The 13,986-nt window shown below is 38.4% G+C and overlaps 1 protein-coding gene across 5 annotated transcripts in view; it reads right to left on the reverse strand.

Moving 5' to 3' along the window:
- Positions 1-13,986, reverse strand: part of ARFIP1 (ADP ribosylation factor interacting protein 1) — a 104,530-nt gene that overhangs the window by 31,658 nt on the left and 58,886 nt on the right. For all 5 annotated transcript variants that reach the window (XM_066280564.1, XM_066280575.1, XM_066280543.1 and 2 more), the window contains 2 exons: positions 10,087-10,244; positions 4,122-4,296 (listed from right to left, as the gene is read on the reverse strand). In XM_066280564.1, coding sequence (XP_066136661.1) covers positions 4,122-4,296; positions 10,087-10,244 — 333 coding nt within the window. The remainder of the gene's footprint in view (positions 1-4,121; positions 4,297-10,086; positions 10,245-13,986) is intronic.

Consider the following 13,986-nt stretch of genomic DNA (forward strand, 5'->3'; position numbering starts at 1 on the left):
TCTCTCTCCGTTCCTGTCTGTCTGTCCCTTTCTATCCCTCTCTCTGACTCCCTCTCTCTGTTTCTGTTAAAAAAAAAAAAAGGAGTAACCTTTACGACATCATTACAATATAGCACACTCATTGATGTTTCAGATAACTTTTGGTTTTTAAAATTTCAATATACAATATTTAAGAAATAGAAAATGTTAAATTTTGTTAAAATTCAAGTACTAAGTAGATCACCTGGAAACTGACTAAAAAGAGATATTAAGGTACAAATTTGGCTGCAGTTTGGCAAAAGAACAACAAAGCCAGATTTGAGGCATTTCACACTGAGGAGAAGGCAAACACGGATGACAGACAGTTCTTTCGCCCAAAGGCTTGCTTTTTCCTCCCTTTGTCAGAGGTATAAAAAAAGGGGGGGGGGGGTTGAGGGGAACACAAGGGTGGGGGGGATGTACTCGGTGGGACACTTGAATCTATATAAACACAATAAATTAAAGTAAATAAATAAATTTTAAAAAATAATGATTCAAAAAAAATAGAAGGGTAAAGTTGCTCAACAGCAATAACAAAAATACAAAGAAAAGTTTTCTCATGGACCTATCTTCTTCTAAATTATAGTTATTTATTGCTTAAAATAACTGACTGAGACCAACATTATCTCTATAGTTTTGAAGAATTAAATAAAAAAGATCAGTTTCTTTATAGATTCTATTTTAGACATAGCTATTACTGAGTTCAAACTGAAACTTAGTGGAAAGCCAAAAACAAAGAATAATCTATAAGATATCCAAGAACATAAAATCCTTTATAGAATAAAGGCAATTTTATTTCTTTGTTTTATAGTAAGAAAGGTAAAAAAAAAAAAAAGTGACAAGGACATTATTTTCAAAGCAAAGACTTCCAAACCTTTATCTCTGAAGCCCTGGCCCTGTTTATCCGAACTACAAACCCACATCATTAACTTCCTACTGTTTCCATTTGAACATCTTGTCATCATCTCAAACTAAACACAGGGTTAAATAGGACACATTCCCAATCCTCTTCCCTCACAGCCTTCAAGCCAAACCAGCTCCCTATATCATTTCCCAATCCCTATCATGCAGTCCTGAAGTCACTGTATTCTTTCATTTCTGTGGCTATTGCAATGAAGGATGTTTCGAGAATGAAGTGAGAGAATATATGTAAAATAAGTATTATGGTAACTGACAAAAAGTGCTTTCCCCAATTCACGTCTAAATCTAGAGATCTACTGACAAGTTTCAAAAATAGTTACAGTAAGAGAAGCAGCGGTCAATGGCCATTGTTTATCCTCGGGTAATCTGCTCATTTTTTACGGGGGGGGGGGGTCATGTAAGCATAATTGGTTTAAAGGAACTGATTTTTTTTTTTGTATTTTTCTGAAGCTGGAAACGGGGAGAGACAGTCAGGCAGACTCCCGCATGCGCCCGACCGGGATCCACCCGGCACGCCCACTAGGGGCGACGCTCTGCCCACCAGGGGGCGATGCTCTGCCCCTCCGGGGCGTCACTCTGCCACGACCAGAGCCACTCCAGCGCCTGGGGCAGAGGCCAAGGAGCCATCCCCAGCGCCCGGGCCATCCTTGCTCCAATGGAGCCTCGGCTGCGGGAGGGGAAGAGAGAGACAGAGATGAAGGGGGGGGGGGGTGGAGAAGCAAATGGGCGCTTCTCCTATGTGCCCTGGCCGGGAATCGAACCAGGGTCCCCCACACGCCAGGCCAACGCTCCACCGCTGAGCCAACCAGCCAGGGCCAAGGAACTGATTTTTTAAAAATAACTTTCCTTTTTATGAAGGCAACACAACCTTTCATAGAAATTGTCTAAATTACAGAAAAATTTATAGAAAACAAAAATAACCCATCATTTCACTATCCAGAGAATAGCACAGAATACCATTAGATCCCAATGAAATGCAGTTGCCATTTCATAAATTCCCTAAAATCATTTTCTCTATTTGCAGAGGTCATGAATCCCTAAATTCTTACCCTTCAAATCAGCTTTGGATAGACTCCATAAAATTCTAGCATACTTCATTTAGCACTACACTGTCTAGTGCTGATCCATTATAGGGCAGTATGTCAAAAATAGTTTCATATTTAAAATATGTATCTATATCTAAGTACTAATATATTACTTATTCATCAAAATGTTAAACTGTAATTGATCTACTTATGAATAGATACATGAATGACTAATCTGATGCCATCTTATGTGCTCAGTTACTGAACGCTGACAGGCTGCACCGTGCTCTTGTTTGAATGATGCCAGGCAACCTGGCTGCCACTCTGCTGGCTTCCCTCACTGCCACTGTAATGTTCTCACATGAATGTTTTGCACCCATTATGGCTAAGAGAAAAAGGGGAGTGATAGTGCTGGACTTGGTAGGTCTCAAGGATATATATCATTTTGTAACTTTTATGGTAACCAGAAAGTCTTCTAAGGAAATGTTATGGCAAAAAAGAAGATATCACCAGCCAATTAGAACTGAAGATTAATTTTAAGAAGCTGCCTGGAAGAAAGCAGAGTTGAAGGCCTGTCATGACTTCAGAGGATGTGAAAAGCACAGGAGGGGACCAGAAGTGTGCAGTGCTCAGACCCCACTCCACAGACTGAGCTACACCTACTCTGTGCTGTGTTCTCACTGATTCTCTCATTTCAGAACTGCAACACCCCCTCACAGAACTGAAAATGGATATAATGGAAGATGAAAACTCAAGAGCCCTATTGTTACATGAATCCATCTCCAATGTAAAACCTGCAGCCGGACCACCCCCACTTTCACTGTCCTAGTCCTTGGATGCATTCATGTTACATGAAAATAATGCAGAAATTGATTTCTTGGCTATTTTCTTCTAGATTATGCCAAGGGCAGCCCTAACCTGAACTTTTTAGTCCTTTCTCATTTATCAGTTAAAATGTGAAGAATGTTCTTGTCTTCCTAAAATCTCTACCTACCATTAATAGAAAGGTTTCGCCCTGGCCGGTTGGCTCAGCGGTAGAGCGTCGGCCTAGCGTGCGAAGGACCCAGGTTCGATTCCCGGCCAGGGCACACAGGAGAAGCTCCCATTTGCTTCTCCACCCCTCCGCCACGCTTTCCTCTCTGTCTCTCTGTTCCCCTCCCGCAGCCAAGGCTCCATTGGAGCAAAGATGGCCCGGGCGCTGGGGATGGCTCTGTGGCCTCTGCCTCAGGCGCTGGAGTGGCTCTGGTCGCAACATGGCGACGCCCAGGATGGGCAGAGCATCGCCCCCTGGTGGGCAGAGCATCGCCCCTAGTGGGCGTGCCGGGTGGATCCTGGTCGGGCGCATGCGGGAGTCTGTCTGACTGTCTCTCCCTGTTTCCAGCTTCAGAAAAATGAAAAAATAAATAAATAAATAAAAAAAAGAAAGAAAGAAAGGTTTCAAAATATCCAGAGCAGAATCTATCAGGATATAACTTTTTTTTTTTTTTTTTTGTATTTTCTGAAGTTGGAAACGGGGAGGCAGTCAGACAGACTCCCGCATGCGCCCAACCAGGATCCACTCCCGCATGCCCACCAGGGGGAGATGCTCTGCCCATCTGGGGCATTGCTCTGTTGCAACCAGGGCCATTTTAACACCTGAGGCAGAGGCCATGGAGCCATCCTCAGCCCCCAGGCCAACTTTCCTCCAATGGAGCCTTGGCTACGGGAGGGGAAGAGGGAGACAGAGAGGAAGGAGAGGGGGAGGGGTGGAGAAGCAGATGGGTGCTTCTCCTGTGTGCCCTGGTGGGAAATCAAACCCGGGACTCCTGCACGCCAGGCCGATGCTCTACCACTGAGCCAACTGGCCAGGGCTCAGGATATAACTTTTTAAAGCACTGACACTAATACCACTCTTAAGATCAACAGCTGACCATCAAGTATTTTGTGCTGATTATTATATATGAAAGACTGGGACATAGAGTTGATGATGACTTTTATGACAAAAAGGTAAATATATTTTGTATACTTCTAAAAACTCAAAAAACTGATTACCGATGAAATTCCATTCTGCAACTGTAATGAAAGAGAATTAACAGAAAAAATATACTTTCTATTTATCTCTCTTTAGGTTTGGCTTAAGTCTGCAATAACATCGTAGAAGGTAAAGAATAAATTCACCTTGTTTTCTTCTAGAAATTTCAACTTGACAGAAACATCATTGCGCATTTTATCATATTTTTCCTTATGTGTTTGGAATAGATGCTGTGACTGCTCGATCTTTGGTAGAGTGTTTGCATCACGTGGTCCAAGATTCAGTTCTTCCAAATCAGTGCGATATGCATCATATTCAATCCTGGAAAGAAGAGAATGCATGAAGCACACTACAAAATAGAGTGAAATAAATTCAAAAGGTGAGCTAGAAACACAGTCTAGTCTCATATTATGCCTTAATAGATAATTTTTGTATATACTTTATACTTTAGGCTTTTAAAATGATGCATTCCTTCAATACAAAGAACTATTAATATAAACATTCAGGGAAAGAAGCTGCTCCTTAATCTCATTAATTATTCCTTCCAAAGTGCAATATTAACTGACAAGTGGAATTTCTGAAATGTAAAAACCACTTTAAAAAGACAGATATCAAAACCTAATGAACAAGAGTTGTGATCAACCTCCAAGTGAACTGGTTAATACTGATAAGGCAAAGCAGGTGAGGACAGACTTTAGAATGACACACTTAAATGAACTAATAAAAGAGGTTATACTGAGAGTCAGTAGTCCTTAAAGTACAGTCTAGGTCAGCAATGCACAACAGAAATATAATGCAAGCCACATATGTAACTTAAAGTTCTCTAGTAGTCACATTAAAACAATAAAAATTAATTTTACCCATTTTTTAATAATGTATTTTATAAAAAAATCCAAAATATTATCATTGCAACATGTAATCATTATAAAAATTGTTAATGAACTATTATTTTACTTTTGGAGGGACACTGAATCTATGAACTCCATTGTGTATTTTACACTTTTTTGTGTGTGTGTGACAGAAAGACAAATAGGGACAGACAGGGAGAGAGATGAGAAGCATCAATTCTTTGTTGTAGAACCTTAGTAGTTCATTGATTGCTTTCTTATATTCGCCTTGACGGGGGGAGGGGGAAGCTACAGCAGAGCGAACCTTGGGTTCAAGCTGGTGAGCTGTGCTCAAACCAGATGAGCCTGTGCTCAAGCCGGCAACCTCGGGGTTTTGAACCTGGGTCTTCTGCTTTCTAGTCCGACACTCTATCCACTGCGCCACTGCCTGGTCAGGCGTATTTTACACTTTTATCATCACTCAATTCAGGCTAGCCATATTTCAAGTGCTCAGTAGACACACATGCTTAGTAGCTACTGTATGACAAAGCACACCCTAGAAGGTTGTTTCCGTAACAATAATAATTCAGAATGTGACATGGCATCTATTATAGAGCAAGCACTTACAACCCTGTGTTTCCTGACAGGCCTCCCACTAGTATTCCCCCACCTGCCATTACTTCATGATCTCACAGTACCTCATAACTCCTCCATCACAGCACCTGTGTAAGTACAATAGTTTATTAAACAGTGACTTATCCAGCAGTCTCAATTACTCAGTACTCAGCTAAGAAGAAGCAAAGTGACCTCTAATGTAGTCAAATTCAGTCTTTCATACTAAGCCTAATTTATTCCTAACTTGTACTGAATTTAACAAACATGATTGTTCAGGGCCAAAAGATCATTTATTCATTCACAGATACATTGACTCATTCAAAAAATATTAAGTGAGCACATTCTATGTTCCAGGTACTGTGCTAGAAAGTAGAGCTATAAAGATGAACAAATACAAGTTTATCTTCCAGAAACTTACAGTCTAAAGCAGTGTTTTTAAACCTTTTTACACTTGGGGACTGGTGAAAATAGTAGAATTATTTCAGGGACTGCTAAGGCAGAAATCACCCTGAGCATAAGAATTTGACTAAGATCACTGGGTCTTCTATAACCACCAGGGTGGTTAATTATTTTGCGGATCAGCACAAAAGTTCTGGCAGACTGGCATGGTCCGAGGATTGGCTGTTAAAAAACACTGGTCTAGAGGGAGAGTTCTTATACAACTACAACAAAATGAGATATCATGGAAATTGCTACGGAAGAGGATAAGGTAGACTGGAAATCAAGAGGAAGAAACACATAATTAGATATTTGAAAAGCATCTACAGTACAATTAAAACACTAGAATTAAAACGTAAAGGATGGTAAAAGCTTATGAGGTAGACTGGAGCAGGAAGACTGATAGAACACTCCAGGAAGACAGAGGCATATTTGTTCATCATAAGATATCGTGAAACACTTGGAATGTAATTCAGTATGTTAGAACCTGAAGTTGGAACATAATAATGGAAGGAACTCAAGTCAAACAGGTAGGCAGGACTGACATGAAGCAGGGCTCTACAGGCTATGCTAAAGCGACCAGATTTAATCCATAGGACAAGTGATGGGAAGACACTGAAGAACTCTGATCTAGGAAGGAATATACTCTTTCTGTTCAGGATAGATAGAAGGCTATAGTGGTAGTGTAAGGAATGGAGGGTGAACTGGGGTTGAAGATTAAGAAATCAGAAGCAAGGAAACCAGTTAGAATACTATGGGCAAAAGAAAAATGAGTCATTGAGTCAGGACAATGGCAGCTGAGCTAAGAAGAAGAGACAGATACTAAAGATTTAGGAGGCAAAACTAACTTTGTAATGATAATAAGTTAGTTAAACTCCATGGGTTCTATCCAGCCATCTGAATGACCATTATGTCCTTCATTGGCCCTAATGTCTTCATTATTTTATCTCTTTCTGCTTCAGTTTTTCATCTGTAAACAGGAATAATAATCTCCACAAAACTTCATACGTATAAAGTATTTAGGACACCAGGTAATAACTAATTTCTTTAGAGTGCTTATTATTATGGCCAAATTAGAAGAGCAATAGCCAGAAGCAAACACAGTAAAAACAATAAAAAAAAATTAGAGAAAAAAGTAGAACAAAAAAAAATAGTAATATGTGATGGTTTAATGTGAAGAGAAATATCCTTTAATAGCTTTGGAGCACATTTTGAAATAACAGTGGTTAATTTAAATGCAAAGTTATAATACTGACCTTATATTCCCTTAATTATTACATCGAGTTTGTAGATGGTATCAAAGTAAAACTTTCCACAAGAGCCTCTCTAAAAGTGCTCATTACAACCAGAAAGAGAAGCACACTAAATTTTCAAAATGCAACTCTTCAAGGCTGCCATTCTGAATTGAGTCCATATCAATAAAGCTAGTGATAGTTGGTTACTTTATGGTATGTGTAAAACTTCTAGTGAACAGGTGTCCACATCTGAAAAGTCTTGACCACAATTGACTCCCTTGTTGGTGCTGCTGTGCAGAAGTGTTGAATGGGCTGTTACAAGATTTTCTATACATGAAGGCATCAGAGGGCTCAGAGGGCTAGGAAATAGTTGTACACAATGCACAAAGGGGAGCATTAAAAGGCCACCCGGACATTTGCCTAAATTGCCACTTTTTGTGCTGGATCAAATAGCTGACCCTTGCCCTAAACGTCAGTAAATTCTGGTTTTGACAGAGAGAAAATTCAGCTGAGAAACTTTTAATCTGGGATTCTTTTTGAATGTTATCCCTCAGTAGGTAATGTTTCAGTGTTACAACTAGTCAATTTCTCAGTTACTTCATAAAAAGCAAACAAAAGTCAAACCCTAAGCTAAACTTGAGAAATAAAATCATATATGGTAATTTCAATAAAAAGAACAAATTATGTGGAGGTCATTATTGATGTGGTTTCTAAAGCACATACAAAGGGTATCTAATCGTTTCCTGAGAACCAGTCACCAAGTACATATAAATTTATTTATAATTTTGTTCAAAAGTTTCAAACAAACCTATATATTGGATCAACTGAGATATTACATCACACTGTACTTTTGTCAGATTTCTCATTATTAGATATAAAAATTATTTTTTATAATAAGATGTGAAAATTTGAGATTAAAACAATCCAGTTCGAGCTTGAGGTCCAATGATCAAAAGGAGGAGGTAGAGAGCTCATGGATTTTTACTTTGGCTTTAAATGAGCTCTCCAAGTGAGCAAAGCACTAACCTCGAGAGGCTTTTCTCCTTTGTAAACTACATACAAAATGTCTGTGAATGAACAATGACTTAGCTAATAAATTCAACTTTCTTTAATATGAGTTAATAGTTTTAGAAGCATATTAGGAAAAAAAGGTTGAAGAGAAGGATATTACATGCTTAAACTACAATAAAATATATTGTATATTTTGAAAAATATTTTTTAGTAACTTGAAATATACTGCAGAATAGGTGGACAATTATAAAGAAGAGAAACAAAAACTAGATTTACATAATGTTTAACTAGGGGTATATTTGGAAAATAATTTTTATCTTCAAAACTCACAAATACTAGAACAAGAATGCTTAAAAGGATTAAAGAGATAAAAAGAAGAATATTCATTATGAACAAATTAGGTTATTATGAACAAGGAACAGACAGATTTGGGAAAAAAACCAAATAAAATTTATAGAAATGAATCTTTGAAACATACAGCCAATGCCACAAGAAGACTGAAATAGAAATTGGAGAACCACTTACTGAGAATGTTACTGAAGGGATTTCTACTGAAGGAGATCTTATTGACAAACTCCTTCAGTGTTACTGAGGCATAGCCTATTGATAGATTCCTTGTTTCTTCTTTTCCAACTTCTGATTTTAATACTTTTAGTAAATTATTCAAACAATAAAGAAAAAAAAAGTCCAAAACCTAAATAAGGCACACAGCCCCATCTCTGCCCTTCTTCCACCAGATAACCACAACTATTTGTCTTGACCTTCATTTCCAAGTCATTAAGAATCTCACATGTTAATACTAAACTGAAAATTATAAACATAGCACAGGACAGAAGCATCTCTTCTGTGGAAAGATCAAAGTTAACTTGCCAAGTGATTTAGGCTTTTAACTTATATTATATAAAGCATAAGAAAATACATACATACATAAGAATAAGCACTCAACTGTAAAAACAAGACTAGATGAAGTTAAGAGTTTTCGTAAGCATTTCACATCATTAAATTAGGGCAAGAGGCCTAAAGTAAAATTATACTTCTAGATGGTAAAGTTTGCACTTTAACTATGCTACATGAAGGATAACAGGAAATAAAGATTTCAAGGGGTCAGAAGAAAAAAACCCTCAAAGACTGGGATAAGTGGGGTAAAAAACTGGACCTGGATCCAAAGCTGAAAGATGCTATCATGGGTCTGGGATTTTTTAAACATTTATAAGTATTAATATGTACTTTGTTTACCTACCAGGATGGTAATGACATAGAGAAATTGTGTTTGTGTGTGTAAAATGTATGAAAGCACTGCATTATAAACAGCTATGGAAATATAAGGCAAATAATCTATGTAAAAGGTAAACTTTGAAAGGGTTTGAAGGCTGGTTATAATCTGGAAAAATGGAAGATCAGAGAATTTGTATCCACAACATGATCAAAATCATGGAGGCAGAAATGAGCTTGCAAATTCAAGAGAAATGGAAACTATGAGTCTGGCTGTTGGGGAAGCAGAGGTGGTAGGGTGACAAGGTAGGCTTAGGCCAGATTAGAGAGGGCACTGGGTCTCCACCGGGTAGAACACAAGGCCCCATCGGGAAGCTGCAGCTGGAGAGCCTTTACCTCTTATACTCTAGCAGGCACGGTTTGGGCACATGACCAAGACTCAATCAGACACTCGCAAGGCGATGAAGCCAAGTGTTCAGGGGCCTTTTGGAAATTATTTATGGTAGCTATAGCAGCCGCAAGTGCCAGAGGTCCCCAGCATCAGGATCCTAATTAGATTCTTCTGCAGCATTATCTTGGCTTTGATTCTTTCTGGCTTGTTTCTAGAGTCTGTTCTCCTGCCTCTCTGTTAGTTCCATAGGCTATCCTACAACCTAATACACTGATTTTCTACCCATACTTGCCAGAGTTAGTTTCTCTTATTTGCATCAAAAACCTGAAACTGAATTGCTTATATCTGTAAAACAGATAATACAGTGAAATTTTATACTGACCTGGCACTTTCATACTGTTTCACAGTCATTAATGTATCTTCAATTGTTTTATTCACCAAAGTGTTCACACTGGCGATGAAAAAATTAATGGCTCCAAGAAGAGTCTCTCCATTTTTGGCCAGCAGCTTCTGGGTGTCTGCGTTATAGCCAAATTCTTCCTAAAAAAAAAAGTCGCCTTCACTCATCTTGTAATACATTAGTAAATGTGACTTAAAGAAAAATCTCAAATATTACTACTAATGAGAAAATATTTGATTTAGAACTCTAGCTATAGAAGTTTTTTTCTTTCAATGTTTAAAAAGGAATCTAAATCACAATTAGCCATGTAATTACAAGAAAAGTCTAGTAAATCAAAATTGTCATCAGCTCAGATGTATAGCAAAATAAATATTAAAAAGTTAAACTACTTTGTACTAGAAAGGATATTTTCATTTCTCCATTGTGTTTCGATTATATTGTAAGCACAGCTGTTAGGAAGAAAAATACAGCAGATTATTAATCAGAGAAACTATAACTTTCACAACCAAATTAGGTAACAATTGGCTAAAACTTTCAGACATAAAATAGATTGCAATTTTTTGTGTTTTGACTAAATCTCCTCAAAGTATAAATATTAATAATACACATTTCTTTGCAAACTTAAGTGACCAGCTGACTACTCCCAAGCTCAGGTCTATCCATGCACACAGCTGAGGAAGGATCACTCAACACCAGTTTTAATGCTTTTCTCTGAATAAACTGAATCTTAGCCTTGCAAACACTCCTTCAGAAATGCAAGGCCTAACTCTAACTTTTCAGCAGTAATACTGGTTTCCCTTCAGATCATATAAATCTTTTTGCCTTTTTAAATTTTCAGCAGTGAAAGCTTTCCAGTCCAAGTTTGGTTAATTAACAGATTACCAGGAACACAGCTGACTAAATTAAAAATTTGACCATATAAGATGTATTACTCAATTTGAGAATTCTGAAATTTGTTATAGAGCAATTTTTGATTTAGCTGAAAAAATGTAACATTAAATTAGCTAGAATATTAGAAGATGCAAATTGAATGCTAGTGCCTATAGCTATAATTAAAGTTCTAGGTGATAAAATAATCAATAATAAATAGCAGGAAGCTAACATTACACTAAAAGCATTTTCCATTTAAGAGAGGTCCAGTAACTCTTCACTTTGGATTCAGGTGATCTATACAACCTAGAAGGCTGCTCTTTTACTAAACACAAACAAACAAAAACATAGACTTCAATAAGGTGAAACAGCAGCAGACTGAAATGTTATAGAGCAGAATTTGGAATCCTATATTTATAGATGAAAAAACAGGCCCAAATTCAAAGCAGATAGGAAGAATAAACTGACACTATTCTATTTCATGAATGTAAATCTCATCTATAATTCTGTGAAGAGAATGTGTATAAAACTTAAGATTTTAATGTTTAATTTGAAAACTTAACTGGCTAGAATAAAAAAGCATTTTTACAAGAGACATAGTAGTGAAAGGTATAAAACAGGATCCTAGGAAGAAATAAATCTACATATGCATATGAATTATAAATAAATACATAATTAATTAAATGTTTTGGCACTGGAAATGTAAAACATAATTCCTAAACTTCCTTTAGTTGATAAATTATGCTAGTATTCTCACTGAGATGGGGCATTTTACACATTACTCTAAATTGCCTTGGCTAGCCCTGGCCGGTTGGCTCAATGGTCAAGTGTCGGCCCGGCATGTGGAAGTTCCGGGTTCGATTCCTGGCCAGGGCACACAGGAGAAGCGCCCATCTGCTTCTCCACCCCTCCCGCTCTCCTTCCTCTCTATCTCTCTCTTCCCCTCCTGCAGCCAAGGCTCCATTGGAGCAAAGTGGGCCAAGGTGCTGAGGATGGCTCCATGACCTCCCCCTCAGGCGCTAAAATGGCTCCAGTCGTAACAGAGCAACACCCGACATGGGCAGAACATTGCCCGCTGGTGGGCATGCTGGGTGGATCCTGTTTGGGTGCATGCAAGAGTCTGTCTGACTGCCTCCACGCTTCTAACTTTGGAAAAATACAAATAAATAAATAAATAAATAAATAGCCTTAGCAATTACAAATCAACTAAACAAAATAATCAAGGGGTACATAATCAAGGACAGGGCTGTGGTGCAAATCTGCCACTGAAGAAGGGAAGCCAATCTAATTCTCTGATCTAAAAATTTGCTTGCTTCATGTATAGAGAGAACTGTTTCAACACATCTGAAAATTATATATTTACTCTTTAGCCCTACATCATTACAAGGCCTACCAGATGCAAATTTACTCGATGTAAATGACCACCACTTCCCATTAAAATTTACACATTAGGACCAAATAAAAGAAGCACTCATTGGTTTTAAAACATAAAGTTTTAATAATATAAATTACTATTATTATTTTTTTTACAGAGACAGAGAGAGAGTCAGAGAGGGATAGACAGGGACAGACAGACAGGAATGAAGAGATGAGAAGCATCAATCACTAGTTTTTCGTTGCGTGTTGCGACACCTTAGTTGTTCATTGACTGCTTTCTCATATGTGCCCTGATTGGGGGGGGGGGGGCGACAGCAGACTGAGTGACCCCTTGCTCGAGCCAGCGACCTTGGGTCCAAGCTGGTGAGCTTTTGCTCAAACCAGATGAGCCCACATGCAAGCTGGTGACCTCAGGGTCTCGAACCTGGGTCCTCAGCATCCCATTCCAATGCTCTATCCACTGTTCCACAGCCTGGTCAGGCTAATAATATAAATTATTACCTAATAGATATAAAATGGGTTATTTTAAACATTAATACAGAGCAGTAAAAAAAAGAGAATCACAGGTACTAATTGATAATTGACAGTAATATGCGTTTGTGTGAACTTTCCTAATCTTGATGTAGATGACAGCCTCTAAATTGAGAAAATACAATTTAATGAGGGGCCATGGTACAACAGAAATAGGAGTCAGAGGCATGTGATAAAATGGTAAAAATCTAGTGGGGAATTCAAACAACTTGGAAGTTCACATCTTAATTCTGCCACTGACTGGATTTGTGTCTTATGTGAATAATTCAAATTCTTTGTGCTTTAATTTCCTTACTAATAAAATAAAGATCATTCCATACAAAGTTGATAGGAAGTATAATAAGGTAAGCTGTATAAAGGGTCTCACAGGCCTGACCTGTGGTGGAGCAGTGGATAAAAGTGTCAACCTAGAATGCTGAGATCACCAGTTCAAACCCTGGGCTTGCCTGGTCAAGGCACATATGGCAGTTGATGCTTCCTGCTCATCCTTCCACCCTTCTCACTCTCCCTCCCCAACCTCTTTAAAATGAATAAATAAATTTTTTTTTAAAAGTCTGACCAGGCAGTGGCACAGTGGATAGAGCATCAGAACTGGCATGCGGAGGACCCAGGTTCGAGACCCCAAGGTCGCCAGCTTGAGCGTGGGCTCATCTGGTTTGAGCAAAACCTCACCAGCTTGGACCCAAGGTTGCTAGCTCTAGCAAGGGGTCACTCGGTCTGCTGTAGCCCCCCCCCCCCCAATCAGGGCACATATGAGAAAGCAAGCAATGAACAACTAAAGTGCCTTAAGAAACTGATGATTGATGCTTCTCATCTCTCTCTGTTCCTGTCTGTCTGTCCCTATCTATCCCTCTCTCTGACTCTCTGTCTCTATAAATAAATAAATAAATAAATAAATAAAATTTAAAAAATGATTCTCACAGATGCCTGACCTGTGGCGGCACAACGGTTAGAGCAACAACCTGGAATGCAGAGGTTGCCAGTTCGAAACCCTGGGCTTGCCTGGTCAAGGCATGTATGACAAATAATCAATCAATGAACAACTAAAGTGAAGCAACTATAAGTTGATACTTCTCGTTCCCTGTCCCTCTCTCATTTCTCTTT

This window comes from Saccopteryx bilineata, chromosome 1 (genome assembly GCF_036850765.1).
Source record: "Saccopteryx bilineata isolate mSacBil1 chromosome 1, mSacBil1_pri_phased_curated, whole genome shotgun sequence".
In the NCBI taxonomy this organism is placed as follows: Eukaryota; Metazoa; Chordata; class Mammalia; order Chiroptera; family Emballonuridae; genus Saccopteryx; species Saccopteryx bilineata.